The sequence below is a fragment of the Notechis scutatus genome, chromosome 1 (genome assembly GCF_049901735.1).
Source record: "Notechis scutatus isolate UNSWTSFEM ecotype Mainland chromosome 1, rNotScu1.2, whole genome shotgun sequence".
Classification (NCBI taxonomy): domain Eukaryota; kingdom Metazoa; phylum Chordata; class Lepidosauria; order Squamata; family Elapidae; genus Notechis; species Notechis scutatus.
In genome coordinates this window covers 106,185,964-106,212,475 of record NC_142009.1, presented here as the reverse complement: position 1 = coordinate 106,212,475, position 26,512 = coordinate 106,185,964, and the positions used below count along the sequence as shown (strand labels likewise).

The 26,512-nt window shown below is 38.4% G+C and overlaps 1 protein-coding gene across 5 annotated transcripts in view; it reads left to right on the top strand.

Moving 5' to 3' along the window:
* The window catches only part of SOBP (sine oculis binding protein homolog), a 175,752-nt gene that overhangs the window by 39,104 nt on the left and 110,136 nt on the right, over nucleotides 1-26,512 (top strand). For 4 of the 5 annotated variants that reach the window (XR_015745238.1, XM_087942577.1, XM_026666633.2 and 1 more), the window contains one exon: nucleotides 8,230-8,415. The exons of the other annotated variant lie outside the window; for it this stretch is intronic. Coding sequence is in view for 3 of the 4 variants with exons in the window: in XM_087942577.1 (XP_087798703.1) it covers nucleotides 8,230-8,415 (186 nt within the window). In the remaining variant the exon portion in view is untranslated. The remainder of the gene's footprint in view (nucleotides 1-8,229; nucleotides 8,416-26,512) is intronic. 5 annotated transcript variants of the gene reach the window in all.

The window sequence follows — 26,512 nt, the reverse complement described above, 5'->3', positions numbered from 1 at the left end:
CATCCATACGGTGGCTGCGCCAGCTCCAGAATAGATTGCCTGCTTCTGACCTTCAGTCTCACCAAGACCTTAATAAGATTATTGCAGCGGCGGAATTCACTGTAGATGCCACTCTCAATTCCGCCAAATTTGCATCCAAGGCCATGGCATCTTCTGTAGCAGCAAGAAGACTTTTATGTCTCCGAAATTGGCAGGCGGAATCACACCAAAAATGGAAGCTGGCTTCAGTTCCATTCGCAGACGATTAGCTTTTTGGCGATGCTCTGGAACCTTATCGAAACTAGAGATAAATGTAAAATTCTCTCTTCCTCTGGGAAGAAAGCCAACTATCGCCCTGCTCCTTATCGCCCTCCTGCCTTCCGAGCGGAGACCTCATTTCGCTTCCCCTGCTCTCACAGGCCGTACTCCCAACGGCAAGACCAACAGGTGGAAGCAACTGGCAGGCAACAACCTTCTACTGGTAAACAGCCTTTTGGGGGGGAGGGGGTCATTGCTTTCGTCACTCTAAGTAATCCCTCGTTCTCCCCACCCATCGGAGGTCGCCTAGCCTTCTTTGCCTCCAAATGGGAGGAATCAACGACGGACACCCGGGTGCTCAGCACTATTAGGCCAGGGTTACAATTGGACTTCCTAACCCCACCCCCCAAAAAAATTTCTGATCTGTCCTGTGTCTCGGGACATTTCCAGGCAAGCCCTCATGAATCAGGCCATTCAGCACCTTCTTGAAATCAGGGCTATTCAACCTGTTCTCCCATCTCAATGGGGATGTGGGCTTTACTCTCGCCTTTTCATCATTCCCAAAGCCTCAGGGGGGTGGCGAGCCATCCTTGATCTAAAATTTCTCAACCAATTTGTAAAATACAGGCAATTTAAAATGCAGACTCTGCATTCTATTTTAGAGAGCGTTTGGGACGGCGACTTCATCTCTTCCATTGATCTCACTGAGGCTTACCTCCACCTCCCAATTTGGCCTCATCATCGCCAGTTTCTCCGTTTCTGTTATCAGAATGCCCATTACCAGTATCGAGCACTTCCCTTCAGCCTCTCATCGGCTCCAAGGGTCTTCACAAAGGTCCTGGCAGCATTGATGGCATCTCTGCGTTCTATTCCAGTGAGGATCCAATGCTACTTGGACAACATTTTGATTCTATCCTCTTCCATCCTTGCGCCCCATCGGGATCTGCAAATTACCCTGTCATGTCTCTAGAGCCACGGATTTTCCATCAACACCAAAAAGATCCAGCTCTCTCCCACAACCAAATTGCAACACTTGGGAGCAGTCATTGATACCATGTCGTGCCAGGTTTTCCTGTCCCCAGCTCGTGGAAAGAGCCTTGCAGAGATCATCAGCCAGATCCAGCAACATCAAATTGTCCCCCTGTCGCTGCTGTCCAAACTTCTGGGGAAGATGGTTTCCTGTATTGGCATCGTCCCGTGGGCTCGGCTCCACTCCCGAGCCCTCCAATGGTTCCTGCTTCCCTACCAACGAGCAGGAACCAGCCACTCATCCATCAAGGTCCCACTCCCGCCACAAATCCGGAGATCTCTCAATTGGTGGCATTCCCCATCTATCTGGAGGGGACTCCTGTTCAGGGACCCAGACAGGCTAGTGATAACCACCGATGCCAGCCTCCTGGGTTGGGGTTCCCATATGCAGGGCCAGATAGCTCAGGGCGTTTGGTCCAGATCAGAACAGACCCTTCCCATAAATTGGCTAGAGTTCAGAACCATTTTTCTGGCTCTCAAGCATTTCAGGTAATCAATGACCAGCTCTCATATTCTAGTCCTTATGGACAACATGGCCGCAAAGGCTCATGTCAACCGGCAAGGGGGGACGAAGTCCAAAGCCCTCATGAGAGAGGCTCTGCGGTTTGGGTTATGGGCAGAGAAACAGAGAAACCTGTTATCGAACTCGGCGGACCACATCTCTGGGGTCAACAACTCCCAGGCCGACTGGCTCAGCAGGAGCCTAGTTGACCAGGCAGAATGGTCCATTCCTCTGTCTCTATTCAGGGATCTTTCCCTCAGATTCAGAACACCGGAGGTGGATCTTTTTTCCACTCCTCAAAACACCCAAGTCACCAGATTCTTCACTAGGTTTCCTTGCCAGGGAGCAGAGGGACCAATGCTCTTCGGTGCAGATGGCCCAAGGGTCTCCTCTACGCCTTTCCCCAGCTTCCCCGGCAGTAATTCGGAAGATGTTGGAGGAACGTATGGAGCTTCTCCTCCTGGCATCTTATTGGCCAAGGAGGCCCTGGTTTGTGGACCTGGTCAACCTATCAATGGCTTCTCCTTGGAGGATCCCTGCCCATCTAATCTCCCTTCACCAGGGGGCCCTGCTCCACCCAGAGCCCCAGTGGTTCAAGCTGACCGTGTGGCACTTGAGCGGCAGCGGCTAGAGGAAGCTGATCTTCCAGAAAGGGTCATCCTCACTATCCTGGTGTCTCGCAAACCTTCTACAAGGCGCATCTATGATGCCACCTGGAAGGCTTTTTCCCGATGGTGCCTCAGGGAGGGTCTTTCTCCTGCTTCAGCCCAGTTGGCAGAAGTTCTTAGCTTCCTTCAGCATGGGCTGGAGAAAGGTTTGGCCCCCCCAACACCTTACCCAGGCAGGTTGCAGCCCTCTCCTCAGTCCTTTCATGGGGTTCGCTTCCTTCCTTATCCCATCACACTTCAGTCAGGAGGTTTTTGAAAGGGGCTTCCAACATGCACCCTCCAGTGGTTCACAGGTATCCTTCCTGGGACCTTCATGTGGTCCTTAATGCCCTTACAAAGCTCCCCTTTGAACCACTTAGAACAGTGTCTCTCTGTTTCCTGACTCTGAAGGTAGTGTTCCTTGTTGCCATCACTTCTGCCAGGAGGGTTTCCGAGCTTGCTGCTCTTTCCATCAGACAGGACCTTTGTTCCTTTCCATCAGACGATGATAGGGTTGTTCTTCATCTGGACTCCTCATTTATTCCGAAGGTTAACACCTGGTTTCATAGGTCCCAGGACATTGTTTTGCCTAAAATCTGCCCCCTCCTGCACCATGACTTAGAGCGGCAGTGGCACACGCTAGACGTAAGAAGGACTCTTAGAATATACATTAAGCGCACTTCCTCCTTCAGGAAGTCGGAAGCCATGTTTGTTTGCTTTATCCCTTCTCACTTGGGGCACAAGGCCTCTTCTCCTACTATGAGCAGGTGGGTCAGGTCTTGCATTGAGCAGGCCTACAAAGCTGTGGCCCTTCCGGTTCCACGAGGTCTGACAGTGCACTCTACCAGAAGTGCGGCCACTTCTGCTGCCTGGGCGACCCAAGCATCCTTGGAGGAGATTTGTCGTGCGGCCACGTGGACATCCCCGTCTCCTTTCATCAGACACTACCATCTGGATGCTTTTGCCTCGGCGACTGCAGCCTTCGGCAGACGGGTGCTTCAACGAGTGGTTCCACAGTCAGTGTGATGAGCCAGACGAGGACCCGCCCATGGACATGCAAGCTTTGGTATGTCCCATCCTGGGCTCTCGATGCAGCATGGAGGAGAATGGGCATTGGTAGAAGTCACCGTGAACGCCCTTTCTATCTATGCTGCGAGAGAGCCCAGCCCCTTCCTTGATTCGTCCGGAGAGGGTAAGACATATTTGTGTATTTTTTGGGGCTTTCAGACACACCTTTCAGTCTGTCAAGTATCTTCGCCAAAGCTGGGGTCTCTTCCGGGGGCTGGCTTTTATATCTTAGTACAGACTCAGCTATGATGTCATAGGAAGGAGTCAACCCATCCTGGGCTCTCTCGCAGCATAGATAGGGCGTTCACGGTAACTTCTACCAACGCCCAATCACCGTCTCTATGGGACGGTTTAGGTCCGGTGGGACCGTCCTGCAACAGAGATATCAGCAGCGATCTTGGAGCTTCAAGATCGCATGCTGTACCGCTGAGACGCCAGCTCTACACCCCCCCCCCCGCATTTTGCATTGTTGAGAAGTCTCAATGAAACAGTGACAGATGTGGAAAGGATACATCCATAGGTCAGTGTTCGTAGTCTTCTGTGTTTCTTGCTAATGTCCTAGCAACATTACTTTCCTTAGTTAGAGCAATAATTACACTTTGAAGCAACTTATCAACTTTTCCTCTTTGTTAATTTTAAGTTTGGAAAATCTTGTCAGGACCACTTAATTAAGTTTGGAAAATCTTGTCAGGACCACCTAATTGTTGGCAATTCCCTTTTTCAAGCCAGAAACAATGCCATTAACCCAACCAAGTGACCTAGTCCAACATTTTCCCTGATGCAGAATGCAATGGAACAGGCATATCCAAAGCAATATATTTATTTCCCATTAGCAAATGAAACAATTTCTGTGAAAAAGATGTCCTCGTTTTAGTGGATCTAAACATTGCCACTTGTCAAATTCTCTTTCTCTTTTTTGTGTGGCAGGAAACCTCCAAAGTTCTGTCTGCCTTTGTTGTGGCAAGATATCGGTGAAATATAGAATGAACAACTTCTTGAAATCTTTGTTACTTTCTGAATTTCTGTTTTATCTTTCCCTCATTTGAATTCAATGTATTTTTCCTTGAATTGCTTGCCTATTTCTCTTTGATTTGAATAATGTACTAAATTCATATACTGTATGTTATTGTTTCGTATTTAATTCTCAACTTATTATTTACTTGCCGTTATATTTTTGTGTAAAATATATTGATTGGTTATTAATTATATATACAGTATTTTAAGTGTTGAAACTATTAGACTATTATCTCCTGGAAAATTGAGGCTATAGGATAACTTAGTTCATAAAATTTGAAAGGAGGAATACTTTGCTTTTGATGCTTTCCATTTTTGGTTCCTGTATTGATAGCAATGCAACATTAAATAGGATTCTGCATTCCTGTGATAAAATTATCATGCATAATAGTATTATAAACCCTACCATGATCCTCCAAAACATCCTAAATGTAACTTTATATGAGAGAATGCTCCAGTCTATAGATCACATTGCCAATCTTTTCAATCATATTTTCCCAACATACATGAGGACCTTTAGAATAGAATAGAATAGAATAGAATAGAATAGAATAGAATAGAATAGAATAGAATAGAATAGAATAGAATAGAATAGAATAGAATAGAATAGAATTCTCTATTGGTCAAGTGTTAATGGACACACAAGGAATTTGTCTTGGTGCAAATGCTCTCAGTATACATAAAAGAAAAGATACATTCGTCAAGAGCCAAGAATCATAAGATACAACACTTAATGATAGTCATAGGGTACAATAAGCAATCAAATCATACTAGGAAACAGTCAATATAAATCGTAAGGATACAAGTGACAAAGTTACAGTCATACAGTCACAAGTGGGAGGGGATGGGTGATAAGGAGTGATGAGAAGATTAACAGTAATAGTAGTGCAGACTTTGTAAATAGTTGGACAGTGTTGAGGGAATTATTTGTTTAGCAGAGTGATGGTGTTTGGGAAAAAACTGTCCTTGTGTCTAGTTGTTCTGGTGTGCAGTGCAGCAGCTGCATGAGACTTGCAAAAGATGTGGTTGTTTTAATCAATTGAAGACTGGTGCTTTAGCTTGCATTAACACTCCTGAATTATGTACCAGACAATTAACCCCAACCTCAGATCAGTATGTATGAAAACCACATTTACCCTTCACTGAAAACTGAATATATATGCTCTTTGCTTTGTTTTTTAACTGGTATTGCTGTCTTCTAAGGTTGCAACCTATGAACAATTATTTTGCCACTAGACATTTGCCTATATGAACAATATAGTTGTTCATAAGTATCTCAGTCCTTAAGAATATTACCAACTGCTTTGGCAGGTACTATGAGCAAATTCTGTGATTGATCATAGAGCGCTATTAATGCATCTTCCAGTTCAACTGCTAAAACTACCAGTTCTGAGAAGGGTCTGTGCTGGAATTCTGTATAGTCCTATTTTAGCACTTGAAAAATATTATAATTAGCAATGAGATGATGTACAGGTGGGGAAATAGAGAAAAGATTGTTTATTGTGTGTTTCTGCTAATAGTGGAGAGACAGTATTGTGAGTGACAATTAAAGCTTCCTTCCAGAAATTTTTATGTGGAGTTTGAATCGAATGTGTGTGTTTGTGTGTGTATATGTGTAATCTTTTTGCTGAGTTTTCCTTCATACAGAATGGGATAATCTTTCATCTGTTTAGAATAGTGGGGCAGATTTGGGATTTCAAGTACAAATATGAGTAGATGAATGGATGTTGGTTTGTGCATGCTTTTTTCAACATTTCCACAATATATTCAGAACACATACTAGCTGGGTTTAGAATTACCAGGAACACTTCTTTAAAATTGGTAATAGAGATTCCAAATCAGGACTATAAAAATCTACATAAATACTGCTTAGAATTTTTTATGGTGTCATCCATAATTTTATACTCTAGTTCTGATGGCCTTATTATATTAGGAGTATAAATATTTATTTATTTATTGCAGGCCAGCAATGTGCAACAAAACGCAACCAAAATATTACATTGCTGGTCTACCAATGTAATATGGTACATCAAAAGTGTATGCATTGGATATGATACTCAGATGTATAGCATCAATATCTGCTAATTTGTTTCTTTTCACATTGTCATTAAGATCTAAAACTCATCTTGTCATTCACGTCATTAAGATCTAAAACTCATCTTGTCATTCACATGTCATTAAGATCATTGAGGTCTAAAACTCATCTTGTCCTTATTTCCAACAGTTCATCTGACTCAACTTTGTGAAAACATCAGGTCAGCTCAGGTATCAGATAATTCTGTGTCTTCCTCAGTGAAGAAACCATTTTCTGTTCATCTGGCTTTAATTCTGCTTTACATATCTTTATCTCGGTCATCTTTTTTCACCCAGCTTTTTTTCTTCTGATATATTTCTAAATTACTGATCTTAATGCTGAACAGTATGCTGCTCAGAATCTTTTCCAAGGATTTGTTTTTATGAATTTGGATGGCTTTGGTTCTCCCCATTAGAGCAAGTCTTCTCTAATAGCTTTCTTGACACAACTCATTATACATGGATGTGATTTCTTGCATTAGGTTGCACTTTTCCTGCCCTACAGTAGGCATTCTATCTGAGCTATTATCGTAGTTTTGCATAAACTCCAATCATCCTATTTTTTTTTTGATTTTCCATTTTAATTTCTTTTTTACATTCCTCTACTGTTAAATAAGTTCTCCATTTTAGCAAAATATGACTGTCCTGGTCTTCTTATAGAAATTTCTTGCTTCTCTAAATATTAGGATATGCTCTCCTTAAATTTGGAGAATCAAATACATGTCATTTCCAAGATGTTTAATTTTATACAAAGTGACAAAATCAGAGCAGTATCAACAGCAGTATTTTTCATCCTGACCATATGATATATGGACTTCAACTCCCAGAATTCCCTAGCCACCATGGCCATTGCTAAGAATGTTAGAAACTGAAGACCACACATCACAAGGTCATCCAAGTTGGGGAAATGCTGATTCCTGATTTAATCACTGCTAACTGGAGAATTCAAGTTAAGAGGCTTGAAAAATGCCCTAGAACACTTGCTAAGTCATGAAAACAGATTTCTTAGTATTTGGTTGACTGTTCTATGTGAACACAAAGGCTGAATAATGTTTTTTCCTTACTGATGCTTGTCAGCTGTCTTGGTAAACTTTTATTATTAGGCATATTTCATATTAGTAAGATACTTTTTGCAATTATTATGAAGACACATAACTGAAGTTAAATACTTCAGTTACATGTCTTGATAATATGTGGATACTGAATGTGGATACAGAATTAAATTGTTGTAAATAGAGCACCTACATTTTAATGCAGTATTTAAATGAGAAATAATATTTACATAATATTATTATAAAATGTTGATCTTGTCCCATTTAGCTTTGGGACTTCACTCTGAAAGTGTAGAATTGGGCAAGATTAATGAAGTTTATGGTTGTGTTTAGATGCTATGAGTTTTTAAAACTCTGATTATAATCTGTGTGAGATCTGAGTTTTGTTTCCTATTTTATTTGGGCACTATTGCTTAGTGCAATTTTGGAAAGATTACTGATATATTAAACTACAAATTAGGTTCGTCCTGGAAACCTGACATAGTTAGTTTTGGCTAAATAAGAGTATATTAACTGCTCATTGTTAATCAAGTTGGAAAACAATACATATACAGTATTTGATCAAAAGCTGTAATATATTTTAAAATTAATTATTTTTCCTTCACAGAAAATTCTTTGCCAAAAACAAAATTACCTGAAGACAGTATTATGTCACCGTACAATATAAACACAAACTACCCAGGGCTTACCACAGGAAATGGAATCTCAGACTCACCAGCAGGATCAAAGGAACATGGCAATGTACCCATTATTGTACCATTAATTCCACCACCTTTTATAAAGCCACCAGCAGGTAAATAATTTATTCTGTAATGTTTTGCTTTTCTTAGATAATGTTCTTAAATGTTTTAAAGTTACAAACTAAAAAGTTCGGGAATACAGGTAGTCTGCTACTTATGACAACAGAACCCAAAATTGTATTGCTAAGCGAGGCAGTTGTTAAATGAGAAGGCAGTTGTCCATTTTATGACCTTTTTGCCATGGTTGTTAAGTGAATCACTGCAGTATAGTGAATCATGCAGTTTTTAAGCGAATCTGGCTTCCCCCTTGTCAGAAGCTCCCTAAGAAGGTCACAAATTACAATCCCAGGACCCCGGGACGCTGCAACCATTGTAAATACATGCCGTTTGCCAAGCACTTAATTTTTTATGATGTGTCTATGAGGATGCTGCAGTGGTGTGAGAACTGTTCATAAGTCACTATTTTCAGTGCAACTGTAAATTTGAACGTCACAAAACAAATGGCTGTAAGTTGAGGACTGCTTGTAGAATATTTCAAACTTATAGTTAACAGAATTTGCTTTTGGAAAGTACTAAACTGCCCCCAGAAAGGCATGGTCTGGGTGAACATCATTGGGAGGAGAATCAGAATGTTCTGGAATGGTTCCACTCTTTAATCAGTGAGTTTCGCATATGCCTAACAGCAAGAGATTTCAGTACAGACTGAGTGCTCCAAGTGTGAATTTTAAATCAGTGTCATATGTAGCCCTGGCGAGTCCATTGTAACTTTGAACAGTCAAGAGTCTGGTCATAAGTTGAGAACTGCCTCAACTTTTTTTTTTTTTTTTGATAAAAGTTTTATTGATTTTAACAACAAACAAAAAAAAAACATAAAACATAAAACATAACATAAAAACATCATCATTCTTCATAAATTTACAGACATAAATTTATAGTCATCATAATAATTATGTTACATAATAACTCATATTATCAACCAACAATTATATATCCTAATATCATTATTAAACAATCATTTGACTATAATTTTACTAATTCATACTTAAGCGAGATAACTATAATTTAATTAATTTATTTTATAACAGATCGTAAAGTCATACCAAGTCTATCTTAATAAAATATTCTAAAAATGTTATCAAAACCAAAAAAAAAGGATATTCATTATTTCCTAAGTTTCTAAATATTCTATTATTATATTGTATTATCTAACCATTGGTAAAAAAGATCCCAAACTTCATAAAATTGTTTATCTTCTTGTTTTCTAATTTCAAATGTCAATCTAATCATTTCAGCACATTCCAGTATTTTCTTAATAATTTCTTCCTCTAATGGTATTTTCTCACTCTTCCAATTTTTAGCAAATACAATCCTAGCCACTGTTAATACATTTACAATCAAATATTTTAAGTTTTTATTATATGTATCAGGTAAGATTCCCAATAAAAAAATCTCTGGTTTCAAATCTATATGTTTCTTTGTCATTTTTTCCAACCATATGCGAATTCTAGTCCAGTATTTCCTGGCCTCCTCACAAGTCCACCACATATGGTAATATGAACCAGGAATCTGATGACATTTCCAGCATTTTTCAGATTTGTTCTTGAATATTCTTGCAATTCTTGTCGGGGGAAAGTGCCACCTATAAAACATCTTATACAAATTTTCTTTATATGCTGTTGACATTGTCATTTTGTAATTTTGAGACCACAATTTTTGCCATTTCTCTAAATCAATCCCATATCCAAAATTCCTCCCCCAAGCAATCATTGTTTCTTTAACTTGTTCTTCCTCTAGTTTAATTTCCAACAAATAATTATATAATTTTTGATCACTTTTTCATCAGTACCTGTCAAAATCCTATCTAAATCAGTCAATTTATCATAGAATCCTTCCATTTTAGAATCTTTAAGATACCTTGAATGTATTTGCGCATATGAAAATCAATTCATTTTTATGCCTTGTTCTTCTAAATTTTGCATCGTTTTAAGTTCACCCTTTTCATCTAGTAATTCCCCATATCTAACTGTTTGTTCCTTCTTATAGGTTATAGGATAAGAAAAAGCTTCAATAGTTGATAACCAAACTGGGATTTTCAAATAACATTGTTTCTTAATTTTCTCCCAATTCAACCATAACGATCCCCGTATATAATGCCTTCTAAAGTAACCCTGTGATTTAGTTCCCTTATACCATAAAAAGCATGCCAACCCAATAATAAATCATGCCCTTCTAATGCCAACAATCTAGTCTTTCTTAATGTTATCCATTCTTTAGCCCACATTAAGTTTGCAGCTTGATAATACAACTCCCAATTGGGAAGGCCAAATCCTCCTCTAATTCTAGCATCCTGTAAGAGTTTTAATTTTATTCTCGCTTTCTTACCTTGCCATATATACTTCAACACAATTTTATTTAGTTCTTCAAAGTAATCCTTACCTAACCTAATTGGTATTGTTTAGAACAAATATAAAATTCTGGGTAAAATATTCATCTTAATTGTTGAAATTCTACCTATCAATGACAATTGTAGGTTTTCCCATTTTTTCAGATCAGATGCTATCTGCTGTTTAAGTTTAATATATTTATTCTCTTTCAGTGTAGTACATCTTGACGTCAAATATATCCCCAAATATTTAACTTTGTTCCTAACTTGAATTTTCAATAGGTCTGCCAGCTCTTCTCTTTGTCTTAACAACATGTTCTTTGTCAGAATCTTTGTTTTGTCTTTATTTATTTTCAAGCCAGCCATCTCACCATACATCTCTATCTTTTCCAATAGTTTTAAAGCTGTCTCTTAGAGGATCTTCCAAAATAAAAACCAAGTCGTCTGCAAAGGCTTGCAATTTAAATTCCTCCTTTTTAACTTTCATTCCTTTTATGTTTGTATCCTCTCTAATATTTCTATTTAACACTTCCAAAGTCAATATAAATAACAAAGGAGATAATGGGCATCCTTGTCTTGTACCTTTTTTAATATTAATAGAATCTGTAAATTCTCCATCTATCATTACTTTTGCCGTTTGCTTATAATATATGGCTTCTATTGCTTGGATAAATTTTCTAGCAAAGCCCATCTGTTCCAATAATAATAACATAAATCTCCAATTCACATTATCAAATGCCTTTTGGGCATCTAAGAATATCAAAGCCATTTGTTTTTCAGAGTGCGCCTCGTAATATTCCAATGTGTCCAGGATTACCCTCATATTGTCTTTAATTTGTCTCTTTGGTAAAAATCCATTCTGATCAGGGTGAATAAAGTTGTTTAAGTATTTTTTAAGCCTCTCTGCCAAGATTGAAGCAAAGTCCATTGTAACTTTGAACAGTCAAGAGTCTGGTCATAAGTTGAGAACTGCCTCAACTTACAGTCAGAAGAATCCTTTTCTTTAAAACAGGGGTGGACAATGTGACCTTAAATGTTTTTCGATTACAACTGGCACGATCTATTGTCATCTACCATGCTGGCTTGCTCTAAAGAGATCTGGATTTGTTTCCACTGCTATATTAACAATGTCTGGTTAAATCTGCAGATTTAGACTTATTATAATATCAATATCAATATTAAATATCAATATTTAACAAAAAGGTTTTTAAAATTTTGTGAAATAATTTAGGAACTATATACAGCTGCAATCTTTTAGGCCAACGGTCCCTAACCTTTCCAGCTCTGTGGACTGGCAGCGGCAGTGGTGGCAGTGGGGGGGAGGGGATGGTTTCACACATGTGCGCACCACTTGGGCAAATGCAGCTTTGCAAGCTCACCCATGGCTTGCGCAGCCCAATTACAAACAGGCCACAGCCCGGGACCAGGTTGCAGCCCGGGGGTTAGGACCTTTGTTTTAGGCTATAATAAAATTCAATGTGTTCTTAAGATTCGGACTTCTAACTAGAACATGGTTCCTAAAGTGTTTGCTATCACACGTGCCTTTGGTGTAATCTTAATGGACATAAAGGTAAAGTAAAGGTTCCCCTCGCACATACGTGCCGGTCGTTTCCAGCTCTACAGGGCAGTGCTCATCTCCGTAACAAAGTCGAAGTCTCTGTGGTCATGTAACCAACATGATTAAATACCGAAGGCGCACGGAACGCTGTTGCCTTCCCACCAAAGTGGTCCCTATTTTTCGACTTGCATTTTTACATGCTTTTGAACTTCTAGATTGGCAGAAGCTGGGACAAGCAACAGGAGCTCAGCCATTACATGGTGCTAGGGATTTGAACCACCAAATTGCTGACCTTTCTGATCGACAATCTCAGCATCTTAGCCACTGTGCTACCACGTCCCCTTTTAATGTGCATAATACTCTTAAAAATCCAGAATGAATAAAATGAACAATGAGAACAATACAGGTAGCCCCTTCACATAAGAACCATAATAGGGACCATCAACTCTTACTAAGTGATGTTGTTGTGCAAAACACGACGTAACCCTGTCAGACTTACAACTTCATTTGTCCTGCAGTTGTTAAAGAAATCACTCATGGTTGTTAAGTAAGACATCATGTAACTGCAACTTTGCAATTTTATTTTCTTCTCCATTATAATCTTCTCCATTGACTTTGCTTGTCAGAATCTAGCTGTGAAATATGCAAATGGTTATCACATAATCACGGAACACTACAAGAGTCGTAAATGCTTACTGGTTGTGAAGAGCTTGAACCTCAATCACACGACAGTGGGTGTGCTGTGACAGTTATAGGTATGGGAACAAGTTATAAACTTGCTTTTTCATTACTATCAATAACTATGAATGGTTGCTAAACAAGGCAGTTGTTAAAGACTACCTGTACAGTGAAACTTGGGGAAAGATGGATTATTGCAGCGATAAACAACCTAACAAAAAGGTTCTTCAAATATCCCCTGGACTCTGTCTGCCCTCTCCGAGGGAGATATACCTCACAATTTGAGAATGTTTGATCTAGAAGGGCTGGATTTAAAATTAGTGGTTCAAAGGATATATGAATGTGAGCAGCCCAGGTTTGTTTTGTTGAACAGGTATACCTTGACTGACAATTATGAGTTCAATGACTGTTCGAAATAATGCTGAACAACAACTTATGATCAGTCCCTGAAGCTAGGGCTGTTGCAGCAGCCCTCTGATCATATGATCTTAATCTTACAGTATACAGAATAATAGCGTTGGAAGAGACCTTGGACTGGAGGTCTTTTAGTTCAACCCCCTGCTCAAGCTGTACCAATTCAGACAAGTGGCTGTCCAGTCTCTTCTTAAAAGTGTCCAGTGATGAAGCACCCACAACTTCTGAAGGCAAGCCGTTCTCACTGTTACGAAATTCCTCCTTAGTTCTAGGTTGCGTCTTTGCCTGATTAGTTTCCATCCCTTGTTTCTTGTCCTGCCTTCAGGTGCTTCGGAAAATAGGTTGATCCTTCCCCTCTTCTTTGTGGCAGCCCTTTCAAATATTGGAACGCTCCCATCATGTTACCCATGGTCCTTCTTTTCACTACACTAGACATACCCAATTCCTGCAACTGTTCTTCATGCATTTTAGTCCAGGGTTCTCCAACCTTTCCAGCTTTGCAGACTGGCAGGGGGTGGGTGGGTGGGTGAGGGGATGGTTTTTCACAAGGTAATGGGCAATCACACCCTCGCTTGCTGCTCATGCAAATGGGGATGTGCCCACGCGCTCTCATCTGCCACTTCTGCGGCCCGGTTCCAAAAGGCTCATTAGCCTGAGGGTTGAGGCCCCTGTTTTAGTCTCTAAGCCCCTAATCATCTTCATTGCTCTTTTCTGCATTCTTCCCAAAGTCTCAATATCTTTTTTTATAACGTGGCGACTGAAATTCAATGCAGTATTCCAGATACGGCCTTATTAAGATTTTATAAAGTGATACTAATACTTCTTGTGAATCTTGACGCTTGGCAACCCATTTGCATTTATGACCAGTTGCCAAGCACTCTGCAATCACTTGATCACCATTTGTAACCTTCCGTGCCAGTTTGTCCAGAAAATCAATGGGGGAGCCAGCAGGGAAGATTGCAAGTCGTTGGGGAAAGTCTCTGCCCACCTTCATACTCTCCCCAACATCTTACCTTGCATTGACCTCTTGTGCACCACCACACATGCTCCTTGAACTTCCTCTGCATCCCTGCTCTCCTTCCCCCAATCCCTTCTATCTGGCAGCAGCCACTTATCTGCCTGCCAGCCTGGGATTTGAAACTTCCTGCTGGCTTCCTACTGACTTTGCTTGTGAGAATTCAGCAGGAACTTGCCTGAGCACTGTGGGATTCAATTAACAATGGCAACCAATTCTGAAGGGATTGTTATATGATGTGGTAATAGTTTATTACTGCATTTTCTGGCAATGAAAAGTTGTGGTCCCAATTGTTGTAAGTTGAGAACCACCTGTATTAAAAGGAGAATTCCAAATTCAAAGATATATGGGCAAGTATATGTAAATGATACCCCCTTATTTGAGGCTTATCTCCCTCCAGGTGTCATTTTTTTTCCTCATGTTAACATTTACCTTCAGGTTTCCTTCCTTATATTATTTTGCTTAAGGTCAGTAATGTGCAAAACTATATCTTCATCAAGGCTAGTTTAATAACAGGAGTAGTAGAGGATGCATGAAAACAATAATTCATGTTGGAATGGTATAGAAAAATTCTTTTAAATGCTGACTAGGGAAGGGCATTAGAATTTTCAGAAAACACTGGTGGTTTTTTTTACATTTTTGTAAAGAATAAAACCATCATTTATTTATTTATACCAGGCTAATTTTACACTGGCCACTACATTTTTGTAATGTCCAGTGTAAAATTAGCCTGATATAAATAATAAATGATGATTTTAATACGCGTGACATAAAATGATAACTAAAAGTAGCATGTTCCTATCTCCCATTTTATCAAATGAAATCCACAATCTAGATTACTTGTGAAAGCCTTTATATTAGAGATGTTTAATTTCTGGAAATTTTGAAGCAATATTTTCTGAGGCCACAGTGAGGGATGTGGGAATTACTATATATATAAAAAGTACTTATATTAATACTTTTTACTATGGGCATTCTATAGTGCCAAGTAGGAACAAAAGATGGAACAAATATACTGGTAGTGAGGTTGTGTTGCTCGTTTTGTACATTATGTATATATAAGGGTATATATAGTTAAGGGTAGAGTTTGCGTTGTGACGTTAATTTAGTTAATCGGATGAAAACTTTGGTTTCTATGAATGCGTTTGTCTTTTAGAGTTGTATAACAGATATATTATTTTATTAAATATATTATTTATTTTTACTCTAGAACAATGGTCCCCAACCTTTTTTGTACCAGGGACCAGTTTCAAGCACAAACACTTTTTCAAGGACTGGGGAGGGAGGGGGGGGGGAGAATCCGAGTTTGGTGATTTGCTTGCAGACATTTCATTACCTGAATAGGTAACATCTGATGTTGTTACCTAGTCGGGTAATAAAACGTCTGCCAGCAAACCACCAAGTTCAGGGAGCGCCTCGGCCCTGCCTCCCTCAGCCCCATCCCTCAGGTGTCTCCCTCCCTCCCTCAGGTGTCTGCCTCGTTCCTCTCTCAGTCGCTCTCTCGCTGCTCCACCAGCCCAGGAAGAAACTGCTTCAAAGAAGCCGGGGTGGGGGTGGCTTTTCCTGTCGCCGCAGCTCCTCCGAAGCGCCCGTTTACCCCCACCCCGCCCACCCGCGCGCGTTTCAATCCACAGTGCTCCGTTCTGCCTGCCTGCCTGCCTGCCTGCCTTCTTCGTTTCAGAGCAGCTTTGGCTGATAAAAAGAGGCGAATAGTTATTATTCTCAGCTGAAGCTGCTCCGAAATGAAGAAGGCAGGCAGGCAGGCAGGCAGAACGGGCACTGAATTGAACCACGCGCGGGCAGGCGGGGTGGGGGTAAACGGGCAGCTTCGGGAGGAGCTGTGGCGACAGGAAAAGCCACCCCCGGCTTCTTTGAAGCAGTTTCTTCCTGGGCTGGTGGAGCAGCGAGAGAGCGACTGAGAGAGGAACGAGGCGGGAGGAAACCGAAGCCACTGAGCCAGAGAGCAGGACAGGCTTCGGTTGCTTCCTCCCTCCCCTTCTTTCATTTGTGTCCTTGATCCCCGATCCCAGCAGCATTCACCGAAGGCGAAGAAAGCCGCCATTTTTTATTTTTTTTTATTTGCAGCCCGGTACAGAGTGCTCCACAGACCGGTACCGGTCCGCGGACCGGTGGTTGAGGACCCCTGCTCTAGAAAGTATTAGTGTGTAAAATTATATATTGTTTATTTAGACATGTATACATTTATTTAAAACATGCTTTTAGTTTTTTTGTAAATGGGGCTTCTGCTCAACTCTTAAGGAATATAGCTTATCTATTTTTGGCTTTTTAGGAGAAGCAGAAAGGCAAAAGTTGTTGCTGGATACAGAAGTATATTGTGAAACATGTTATTCTGAACTTTGTCTTTAACTAATTTCAGGGGAAAAGAGGTGGAAAAATCCCCAAGACTCAAATACATTTTGTCACCTCAAATGTTGTCTATTTGTCACAGTTTCTGTACTTGAAATATTATCTATTAGAAGTTTCTGCTTCTAGTAATTATTTTTGTAATTTTACCATTTTTATGGAGTTTTGAAAACTGAAGTTTTGCCTATATCGATACATGCTTCTCCTATTCTATTTCTTTCTTCTTTTAAAAAGAAAAAGGAAGTATTACATAATCAATTTTCATGGTTTTGAGAAAGTAAACAAAACCATCTTTTTCCATATTGTTCCTCTCTGCTTGGTCCTTCATGAACATTTTCAAAGTACAGTATATTATACCTTTGTTTTGCTAAGTGTTGCATATGCCAAACGTGATAGCTGTTCTACTTATATTTATGCAACGTCTAGCAAATTGCATAATGTTACTGATATAATACTTTTTCCACTAATATTACTTTGGATCCATTTAGTAAGAGTTTCGCTCTAAATTATCTATGATTTTAAGGGATAAAATCACAACCTTGAATTGAGCCCAGGTAGCAACTGGCAACTCAGGTTAAAATTTAGAGTATGATATGATAATAATATGATATAGAGGTTAGCAGTGTAATAACATCATTTTACACTATTTAAAGCTGTTCAAGGTTAGTCCCAAATAATGTATAGTAATAGTCTAGCCATCATGTAACCAAAGCATGGTTATCTTTATGCTTTTACAACCAGCTTAGGAACTGTTTTAACTGATGCAGTAAACAACACTATTCAATTATCTGGATTTAATTTCAGCTTCTTCAAGGGTACTCGGTATTACCTCAACAGCTCAACCGTGCTTAGTATAGTGAGCATATTGACGCCTCTTTACTGTACTGTAAAATGTTATGTGTCCTCTCTCATCAGGTTCATATATCTATTAAGGGGGCATTATCGATTGGGAGAATGCCATCATTGTTCCTGTATACAAACTGAAAGGTACCAAGAGTGAATGCAAAAAATTTAGGGGGATTAATGTCTTAAGTATGCCTGAGAAGATGTTTGGCAAAATTCTGTTTGAAAGCGTATGAGACATGACAATGAATAAAACTTGGAGAATCATCTTCATTTAACAACTCCATAATCCCTTGCAGGGTGGAGTTGGGGCAACTGAATGGAGTTGAGTGTTTAATGGCCCGATGCCCTTCCTGTCACAAATGCGGAGTTTTGTTCAGCAGATATATTCTCATTGTGCCAGAGAGAGAAATATCTGCCTCTGCCTAGGATCAAACTCACAGCCTCCTGATTGTGAGGCAAGAGCTCCCACTCTAGGCCACTGCACCACTCATTGAATAAAACCTGGGGAATGTAGTGTGGAGTTATCTGGGCAAAAGCTGTGAAGACCACATTTTCACTCTTCAGCAGATCATTCACAAATGCATAACTGAAAGAAAAAAAAATTATATATTAATGTTGTTTGATATTGTGTTACTGCATTTAAGAAAGAGAATAGGCTTGGATTATGGAATGTTTTGTACAAATATGGAGTTCCTAAAGTAGTTTAAAAACAGTGGATGAGGGAAGTAAAGCATGCACTGGATAAATGGAATGCTCAGTAGATGATTAAACAGTGAGTAGGGAGAAGGGCCAGAATGTGTGATGTTTCTCTGAATGCCTAATATACACATATTGTGGCAAGAAAAGTTGTAAAATGGGGCAAACTCACTAAACAAATGTTTCACTTAGCAACATAAATGTTGCGCTCAATTGTAGTAGTAACTCCAGGACTACCTGCATTTATGAATAAATATGTAATAAATATGTAAAGTATGTTGATTTGAGATATGAATATGCATGTAAATTTACGTAGAGACAGGACCAAGTTGTAGATTGAAAACACAAATGATTTGTAGTTAGTGCTAATTGGACTGTGTGATGGAGGAACATGAACATAAAATGAATATATCAAAACCTACAGTAAATAAATTTTGTCAGGGATTTGTGTACTTGATAGAATATTTACTAATATTTACCTGGTAAACTGGATGGAGAAGTAATAGGATGTAGATAGTGTATGGTCCAGATAAACAGAAAAAGCATGTTAAATCCAGGAAGGAATAATTAAGAAGTGTCTGTGATAAAAAAAGAAGAGATAGAGTCAAGAATAAAAACTTTGTAAAGGTTGCTGAATGAACATAGACTGACTATAAAGCGAATGACCAGTACAAAAAGCTACATAAAGATGGCTTGCTCATATAGAGAAAATGAATAAATAAATAAATTGTAAAAACCAGTTTGTGAAGGAAGCATGAATGGGTTAAGAGGAAGTATAATACAGTTGTAGTTAAATGGAGATGATGACATCCTCAAAAGGAGAGATCTGAAAAAATTTAAAGAACACGAAGAACTGTCTGAAGCACTGTGTAGACAGAAGGAAAGAAGGATCTTTACAAAGATAGGTCAGATGTGAGGGATCTGAAATTGAAAACGCAGGTGCTACTTTTTTTTGTGCCTTCTTAAAGAAGTTATAGCTTTTCCTGGGTTGTGCAATAGTTTCATACTTCCAGGAAAATAAGCTTTTGAATTAAAAACAGAAAACCTCCTCTACTCCAAAGCTGTGCTGGAATGTACAGCTGAAGGAGAAGTGGGGGAGGGGAATCTTAGCAATTGCACCATGGTTTCTGAGGGAGGAAACAACATGTTCCAGAGAAGAACCCAAGATAGGAGACTGTGCAATCCTGAATTGGATGGGAGAGAGAGAGGAAATGTTTTAGGGTAGCCACACCCTAGAATGTTCCAGGGTATGTCTATTAGGTTAGAAGGTTATAGCTTTAGTTTGACAAGAATCTGTCTATTAGGTGTAAGCAAATAAAAACTAGACACATTTGGATTTTACTGTGACGTCTTTGGGCTCGGGTGTCACAAAAATTGCTTGTTGCATCCTTTCAGAGTCTCAAAGCAAACATTAATTTATTTGGCTTTATAATTCTTAAGTTTGTGTGTGTGTGAATGTGTGTGTGTGTGTGTGTGTGTGAGAGAGAGAGAGAGAGAGAGAGAGAGAGACAGGGTGGTGGTGGAAGAATTGTATAACATTGCTTACTCCTAAAGGGTACAGATAGATAGATAGGCAGGTAAATGTAGAACCGCAAACCATTTCCCCAGATTACTTTCCAATCCAGATCCAACAGAAGAAAATGGAATCATTGCCTGGTGATCTGTACAATATTTGACTAGCATCATATATCATAACCTGTCAGTTACTGCCAGAATGTTATAGCATAAAAATGGTTCATGCTTTTCTGAAAATAACCCTCTGGCTCAAGAGGCTTTTGTGGGTGCCCAGGGACTAGAGGGGGGAAAGAGAATTCTTCATTGACTAAAATTATTTTTTCCTTCTACAATACTGGATATTTACATATATTTCAAATATGCAGAAACATCATAGGAATAATATTAGAATAATTTAGAATCTGATTTAAGTTGGACTGAATTTGATGTGTTGGAACAATTGTTAATCTTACTTAATGATAAAACACATCTCTACTTTTCATCTTGAAGTTTCTCTTGCAAACTCTTCTGCAAAAATTGCAGTAAGTTTATTGAAATAATTTAAAATGGTATTATAATGGAAAAAAAACCCTAACCATGCACTATTTTTTTTAAGGAAAAAGATGAGACCTAGTATATGTAGTTTTTGTTTAAACAAATTAGCATTTGCTAGAATTTATTTGTTTAAATTCTAAAATTCTTTCATAGTGGTGATGGTATTCTTACTGAGTAAAGTGGGGGAGGAGGGAATGTAATTTGTGGACAAGTTAGCCAAAATGACTTTTATTAACTTTTTGGTTGGCAGACTCTTCGGTAAATCATTCATTTTAAATAGAAAAGCAGCTAGTGATGGTGTAGACCGGAAAGTCATTGAACGTTCTTCTTAATTAAGACTTAAAATGGCACTGCAAACTTTTGATGATTAATTGAAGCATGCGTTTGCCTGCTGCATATTTAGTTATTATAATGTGATAATTTTATCTTGTTATACAGACAGATCCCACGGGGAGCATGATTTAACACTGTGAACACTGTGTTTATTGCATTGTTCATTAAGAAACGTACAAAGGCTGGTAAACAATAAGGAGACAGTAATAACTGTCTCTACAACAGTTTAGTTTTGACCCATTTCCACCTAAAAAGTTATAACCTTGGAGTAGGAAATATAATTCAGAACGCCCTGAAAAACTCTGAATAATAGAGGCAATCATTTTAGTCCTCCAACAGCAAGGAATTTGCGTTGATATTACTGTTCTGTTTACAACAGCACAGATGTTTATTGAGATAAACAGTGCAGATATTTTATTGTTTGTGTTTCCAAAACTGCGTTTACATTTTTCAACACATGCTGTTCTAAATATGTTTTGACAGCATCATAGAAAAAGTGGTAGGTAACTAAAAAGATTTTACTCTGGTGTAGTTCATTTTGAGGATATTAATATGAAGATTTTATTTTTTTGGCTAGAGATAAACAAACTTGTTCTAGATTTCAGGCACACAAAAATGATATTAATGGTATCAGTGGTTCTGAAAACCTTCCAGAGTAATGATTTTAGATGAACTTTATTTTATATACATCTATGATACAGGTAATCCTCAATTTACAACAGTCCATTTAGTGATTGTTTAAAGTTACGATGACATTGAAAAAAGTGACTTACGATTTTCTTCATACTTTCAACTGTTCCAGCAATCCCCATGGTCATGTGATCAAAATTCAGACACTGGGCAACTGACTCATATATATGAAGGTTGCATTGTCCTGGAGGTCACCTTTTGCAACCTTCTGACAAGCAAAATCAATGGGGAAGCCAGATTCACTTAACAACCATGTTACTCACTTAACAACCGCAATGATTCAGTTAACAATGGTGGCAAGAAAGGTCATAATATGCAGCAAAACTCACTTAACAACTGTCTCACTTAACCACAACAATTTTGGGCTCAATTGTGATTGTAAATCGAGGACTACTGTAGTTAGAACCAGGATTACTGAATAGCTCCTGTTCATTTCAACACATAAACGTGATATTTTATGATGAAGAACTTTTTAGTTTGGAATAGTTTTTTTCTTGAAGATAAGTTGGTAGGGACATATTATTTTATAAAGAAAGTCAGGCTGCTCTGAAATATTGGCTAGATTTTTAGTTTCACTGAAAATCTGTCTTATTTGTAAAGGAGAAATAATTCCAGATTCACTCCAGTTGAGGTATAGATTTAGAGCTTGTTCCTACCATTCATAATATTTGTGTTCATTGTTAATCATGCTTGGATGCTTAGAAAAAGACAGGGAAACAAGTGAGGCCAACCAGTTGCAAAATGTTGCTGGTTGGTCTTTGTTGTTTGAGAATGCGAACCAGGTAAAAAAAAAATTCCAAGAAATTCAACATTCTGTGGCCACTGCTTACCAAGATTTGTAATTATTATTTCTGCAAACTTCAGGCTTTTATTAAGCCTGCTAATATATTCTAATCCTTGTCTACCTACAAGTGATAATCCTTGGCAGGATTAGTTATTATAAGGAAATACCTTTTAAATAGTGCACTTTCTCCTTTTTTATCTATAATAAATACAGCAATTTACCATTAACACTTTTATGCTCTTTATGTGTCACTGATACCATTTGATTCCAAATTTTTGTCTATTTTATTTTTCTATTGTGTCTGTGATCCTATGTTTCAGTATAAGTATATGAGTGTGTTTTTGCTAATGGAAACATTGAGTAACAAATTACTGTAAGATGCATCTAAGGGTACCTCATTCCAGGCAATTGGCAATTGTGACCACTTGAATAGCTACAGGCAATAAAAACACCAAGATTGAAGAAAACACAAGGCAGATAGTTATAAGCAGTGATGATGGGTAATGAAACACCTGCAAGCAAACAGCCAAGTTCAGAAAGCACCAATAACTCCAGAGTTAACAATTACTAGCTGTTGTGATCCAACTGTGTGATATATTGAAGTAGAGCTCATGTTAGTAGGCCAGGCTGATTGGAATGGTTTGAAAGAAGCATAATTTAGCAATTTGAAAAATTACTTGGTAAGTACTTTGCAAGTTTTTCCTTGCATAAAAAAAATCAATTATAATTTTAATTATCTCAAAGAATTATTTGTGGCATAAGACCATGTCCCATTCTTTCATTTCACTATTTTTTAATTTTATTTCACTATTTTTCCTCATAATTAAATATATATATTGAGTAATTTAGATTTCCTTTTACTCCATATATACTTCATCATCATGCCTACTCAATTGTTATTCTATTTTGGAATAAGCAGGGTTATGCAAAGCAGAGTATAAAAATAAGGAATGGTAAGAATCAGAAATTAACAGCCGGGGATAAAAAAAAAAAAAGAATGTCAGAATCTAGTTTATGTCAATATAGCCAGATTTTTCTTTTTCCTTTATTTGTTTTAATTTCTTTATTTGAGATTATCCTTTAGTTATTAGAACTAGAATCTTCATGGAGCATCCAGCACACATGGGGCATTTAAAAAAACGTAATAAAAGAATGATAAATCTGAGATGGAAAGATGGAAGACCACCACAAATGGTGGTCACATGACTCCGGGACAGTGTAAGTGTGTCAGTTGCCAAGCACCTGAATTTTGATCACGTGACCACAGGGAAGCTGCAATAGTCATAAATGTGAAAAACAGTCATAAGCCACTTTTTCAGTGCCATTATATTTCAAAGAATTACTAAATGAACAGGGAGGGGTCCTTGGTGGTCTCTGAACTTGCTTGTTTTCTTGCTGAGATTTCATTACCCTAACTAGGTAACATCATCAGTGCTGTAAATGAACAGTTCTAAGTCAAGGACTACCTATATTGCCATCTGGTTCATCCCTAAGAGTTTGCTAATCAGAATATCTCATCATGCTTTTCAAATGTTTTATTGAAATCAAGGTATGTATTATGATTACAAGATCCAGATTATGAACTACTAAGAAAATGCCCATATCAATAAGTTAACATTAGTCTGGGACACTTATACCTCACAAATCCATCTATTATTGACTCTCTAGTGATAACCAAATTATTTTCAAATGCTTACTAATTAATTTCTTCATTATCTACTCTATAATCTTCTATGGATTTGATATTGCAATGGTTGGTTTGTTGTGTATTGGATCTTCTATGTCCCTCTTTTGAATAAAAGGACATTTACCCTCTTCCACACATTGAAGCACCCAGTCTCAAAGGTAATAAATATAGTTTAGTCAGGCTATTGATTATTTCAATGGTATAGGATGCTGGTCCACAAAGTTCAAATGTATTTGAAGGTAAATAAACCTTCCATTGTCTTATTTCTATCCATCTCAATCTCAAGATCCCGAGCTTCATTTTGCTTTTCAGGCCTGATGGAATGTAATTGAACAATGATTTTTCTTAGTGACTTCTGCCATGTAACTGGATTTAGCTACTGCTTGGTAAAGATGCAAACGTGGTGTGCGCTCCTCTTTAAGGTCCACAGTAAGGTGATGGCTGAGATCATCCGAAAGCATGGAGTGAGATATTACAGTGTGTTGATGATATCCAGCGTCACATTTCCATCCCTAGCCACCCAAGTGATGCTGTAGAGATTCTATCTTGGACTCTGGACGCTGTGCGGTTTTAGAGGGGACAACAAGCTTCAATTTAACTTTAGCAAGAGCAAATGGCTTTTGGTATCATGGTCCCCGGCTTCTGGGGACTAATTACATATATTTAATTTTGCGAAAAGGTAGCGGAGAAGGAATACGACAGTACTCTACAAATATTTCAAATACAAAAGCCTCTCAAGATTGATAGGTCAAACAACTAGCCACGTACAGTATTCCTCCGCATTTTTTTCTCTTTGTCGCTCATATTCTTCCTTTTTGTTATCCCTGACAAAAATGTGTTATTGCAAAAACATGAAGCTAGAGTCAGATTTTAGAAGAAAGAGATTGTTTTCTTATGTTGTGCTAATTCTTCAGAAACAGACTATGTCCCTTAAGTAAAAAGAGCTGTCCAAAAATTAAACTGTTAGATAAGAAGCTGTCAATAATATTGCTGCTGAATTGATTTACTGCTGGGAAATGCTTTCTTTGAAAATCTAGTAGGGGCTATAAAATCAGCCTTAACGCAATTTGATCTCTTTCTTATAGAACTGTGGTAGACAGCAATGATAATACCACCAATTCTTCAAGTTTTCTTTCTTTCTTTCCAATGTATTATTATTTATTTATTTGTATCTTCTCTTTATTATTTTTACAAATAACTCAAAGGGGCAAACATACCCAATATCATTTCTCCTTTCCTATTTTTCCCACACAACAACCCTGTGAGGTAGGTTAGGCTGAGAGAGAGTGACTGACCCAAGGTCACCCAGCTGGGTTTCATGGCTAAGGCAGGACTAGAATTCACAGTCTCCTGCTTCTAGTTTGGTGCTTAAGCACTAGACCAAACTAACTCTTTGATGTTTAAAACATAGTTTCATTTTTAATGATGGCTCATGTCTCAGACTTATGACTGTTTTTAACAGTTGCGACCCTTGCGGCATCGCCATGATCATATGATCAAAATCCAGATGCCTGGCAACTGGTTCATATTTATGACCATTGCTGCGTCCCTGGGTCATGGGATCACCTTTTGTGACTTTATGGCAAGCAAAGTCAGTGGGGAAACCAGATTCATTTAAAAACTGGATTACTAACTTATCAACTGCAGTGATTCACTTAGCTGTGGGGCAAGAAATGTCGTAAAATGGGACAAAACTCACTTAACAAATGTCTCACTTAACAACAGAAATTTTGGACTCAATTGTGATCGCAAGTTGAGGACTACCTGTAACTATCAAGAGCAATACCTTGTAGTTTATCTTAACTAGAAGGCTTCTTTATAAATATCATAATATTAACACATATTTTGAAAAATTCTCTAACTGGTAAAAAATTAAGGAATGAAGAAATAAAATACCACTGTATTATTTTAAACATGCACTTATTAAATGATTTTTCTAAATGAAAAACATACTTCTTAGCTATTTTACATTGGCCACTTCTCTGGCTGCTTCTGTGGTTAATATTTCTTTACTTGCTTTGCTTGTTGTTGAATAACGGCATGAAACTCTTGAAACCTAATTATATGAAACTGGGCAGGATTTATCCGCTCAGAAGAGTGTTGCAAGAACTATGCTTGGAAAATATTTCCAATTCTGCCAAGAAATAAAAATGATATTGGTGAATCTCAGGACAGAAAGTGGGGGAGGAAGCAACTTTGTCTTCAATTTGGCACATGGGGCTCTCTCGCAAGACCTAATTCCTGCAGATTTAACTCGGTTTCAGATGACTTTTAAATCAAAAGCAGGGTAAAAATTGATTAAATAAATGCATTAGGAAAAAAATCAATTGCCATTTGGTATTTTTCAATGTAACTATTTTAGAATTCAGATGTTATCTACACAGAGGCTCTGTTGCATACCAGGTCTTAACTTACTGTCCAGAGGGGGCTGGGCCGTTACCAGCCTGTGCTAGAATAAAGAAGACTGTTAAAGGGAGTGCTGTGTAGAAACCACAGAGCTTCTTCAGGTCAGTGACAAGTGGCAGCGCATGTGGGATCCCTTGTTCTTCCTTCTGCTACTTTTTTTTCTCCCAACACCAGAAGCTAGAAGCAGCAGCAGCATCTTTCAGCACGCCATACTAAACTTGAATTAGGAGAATAGGCAACCCAGCGC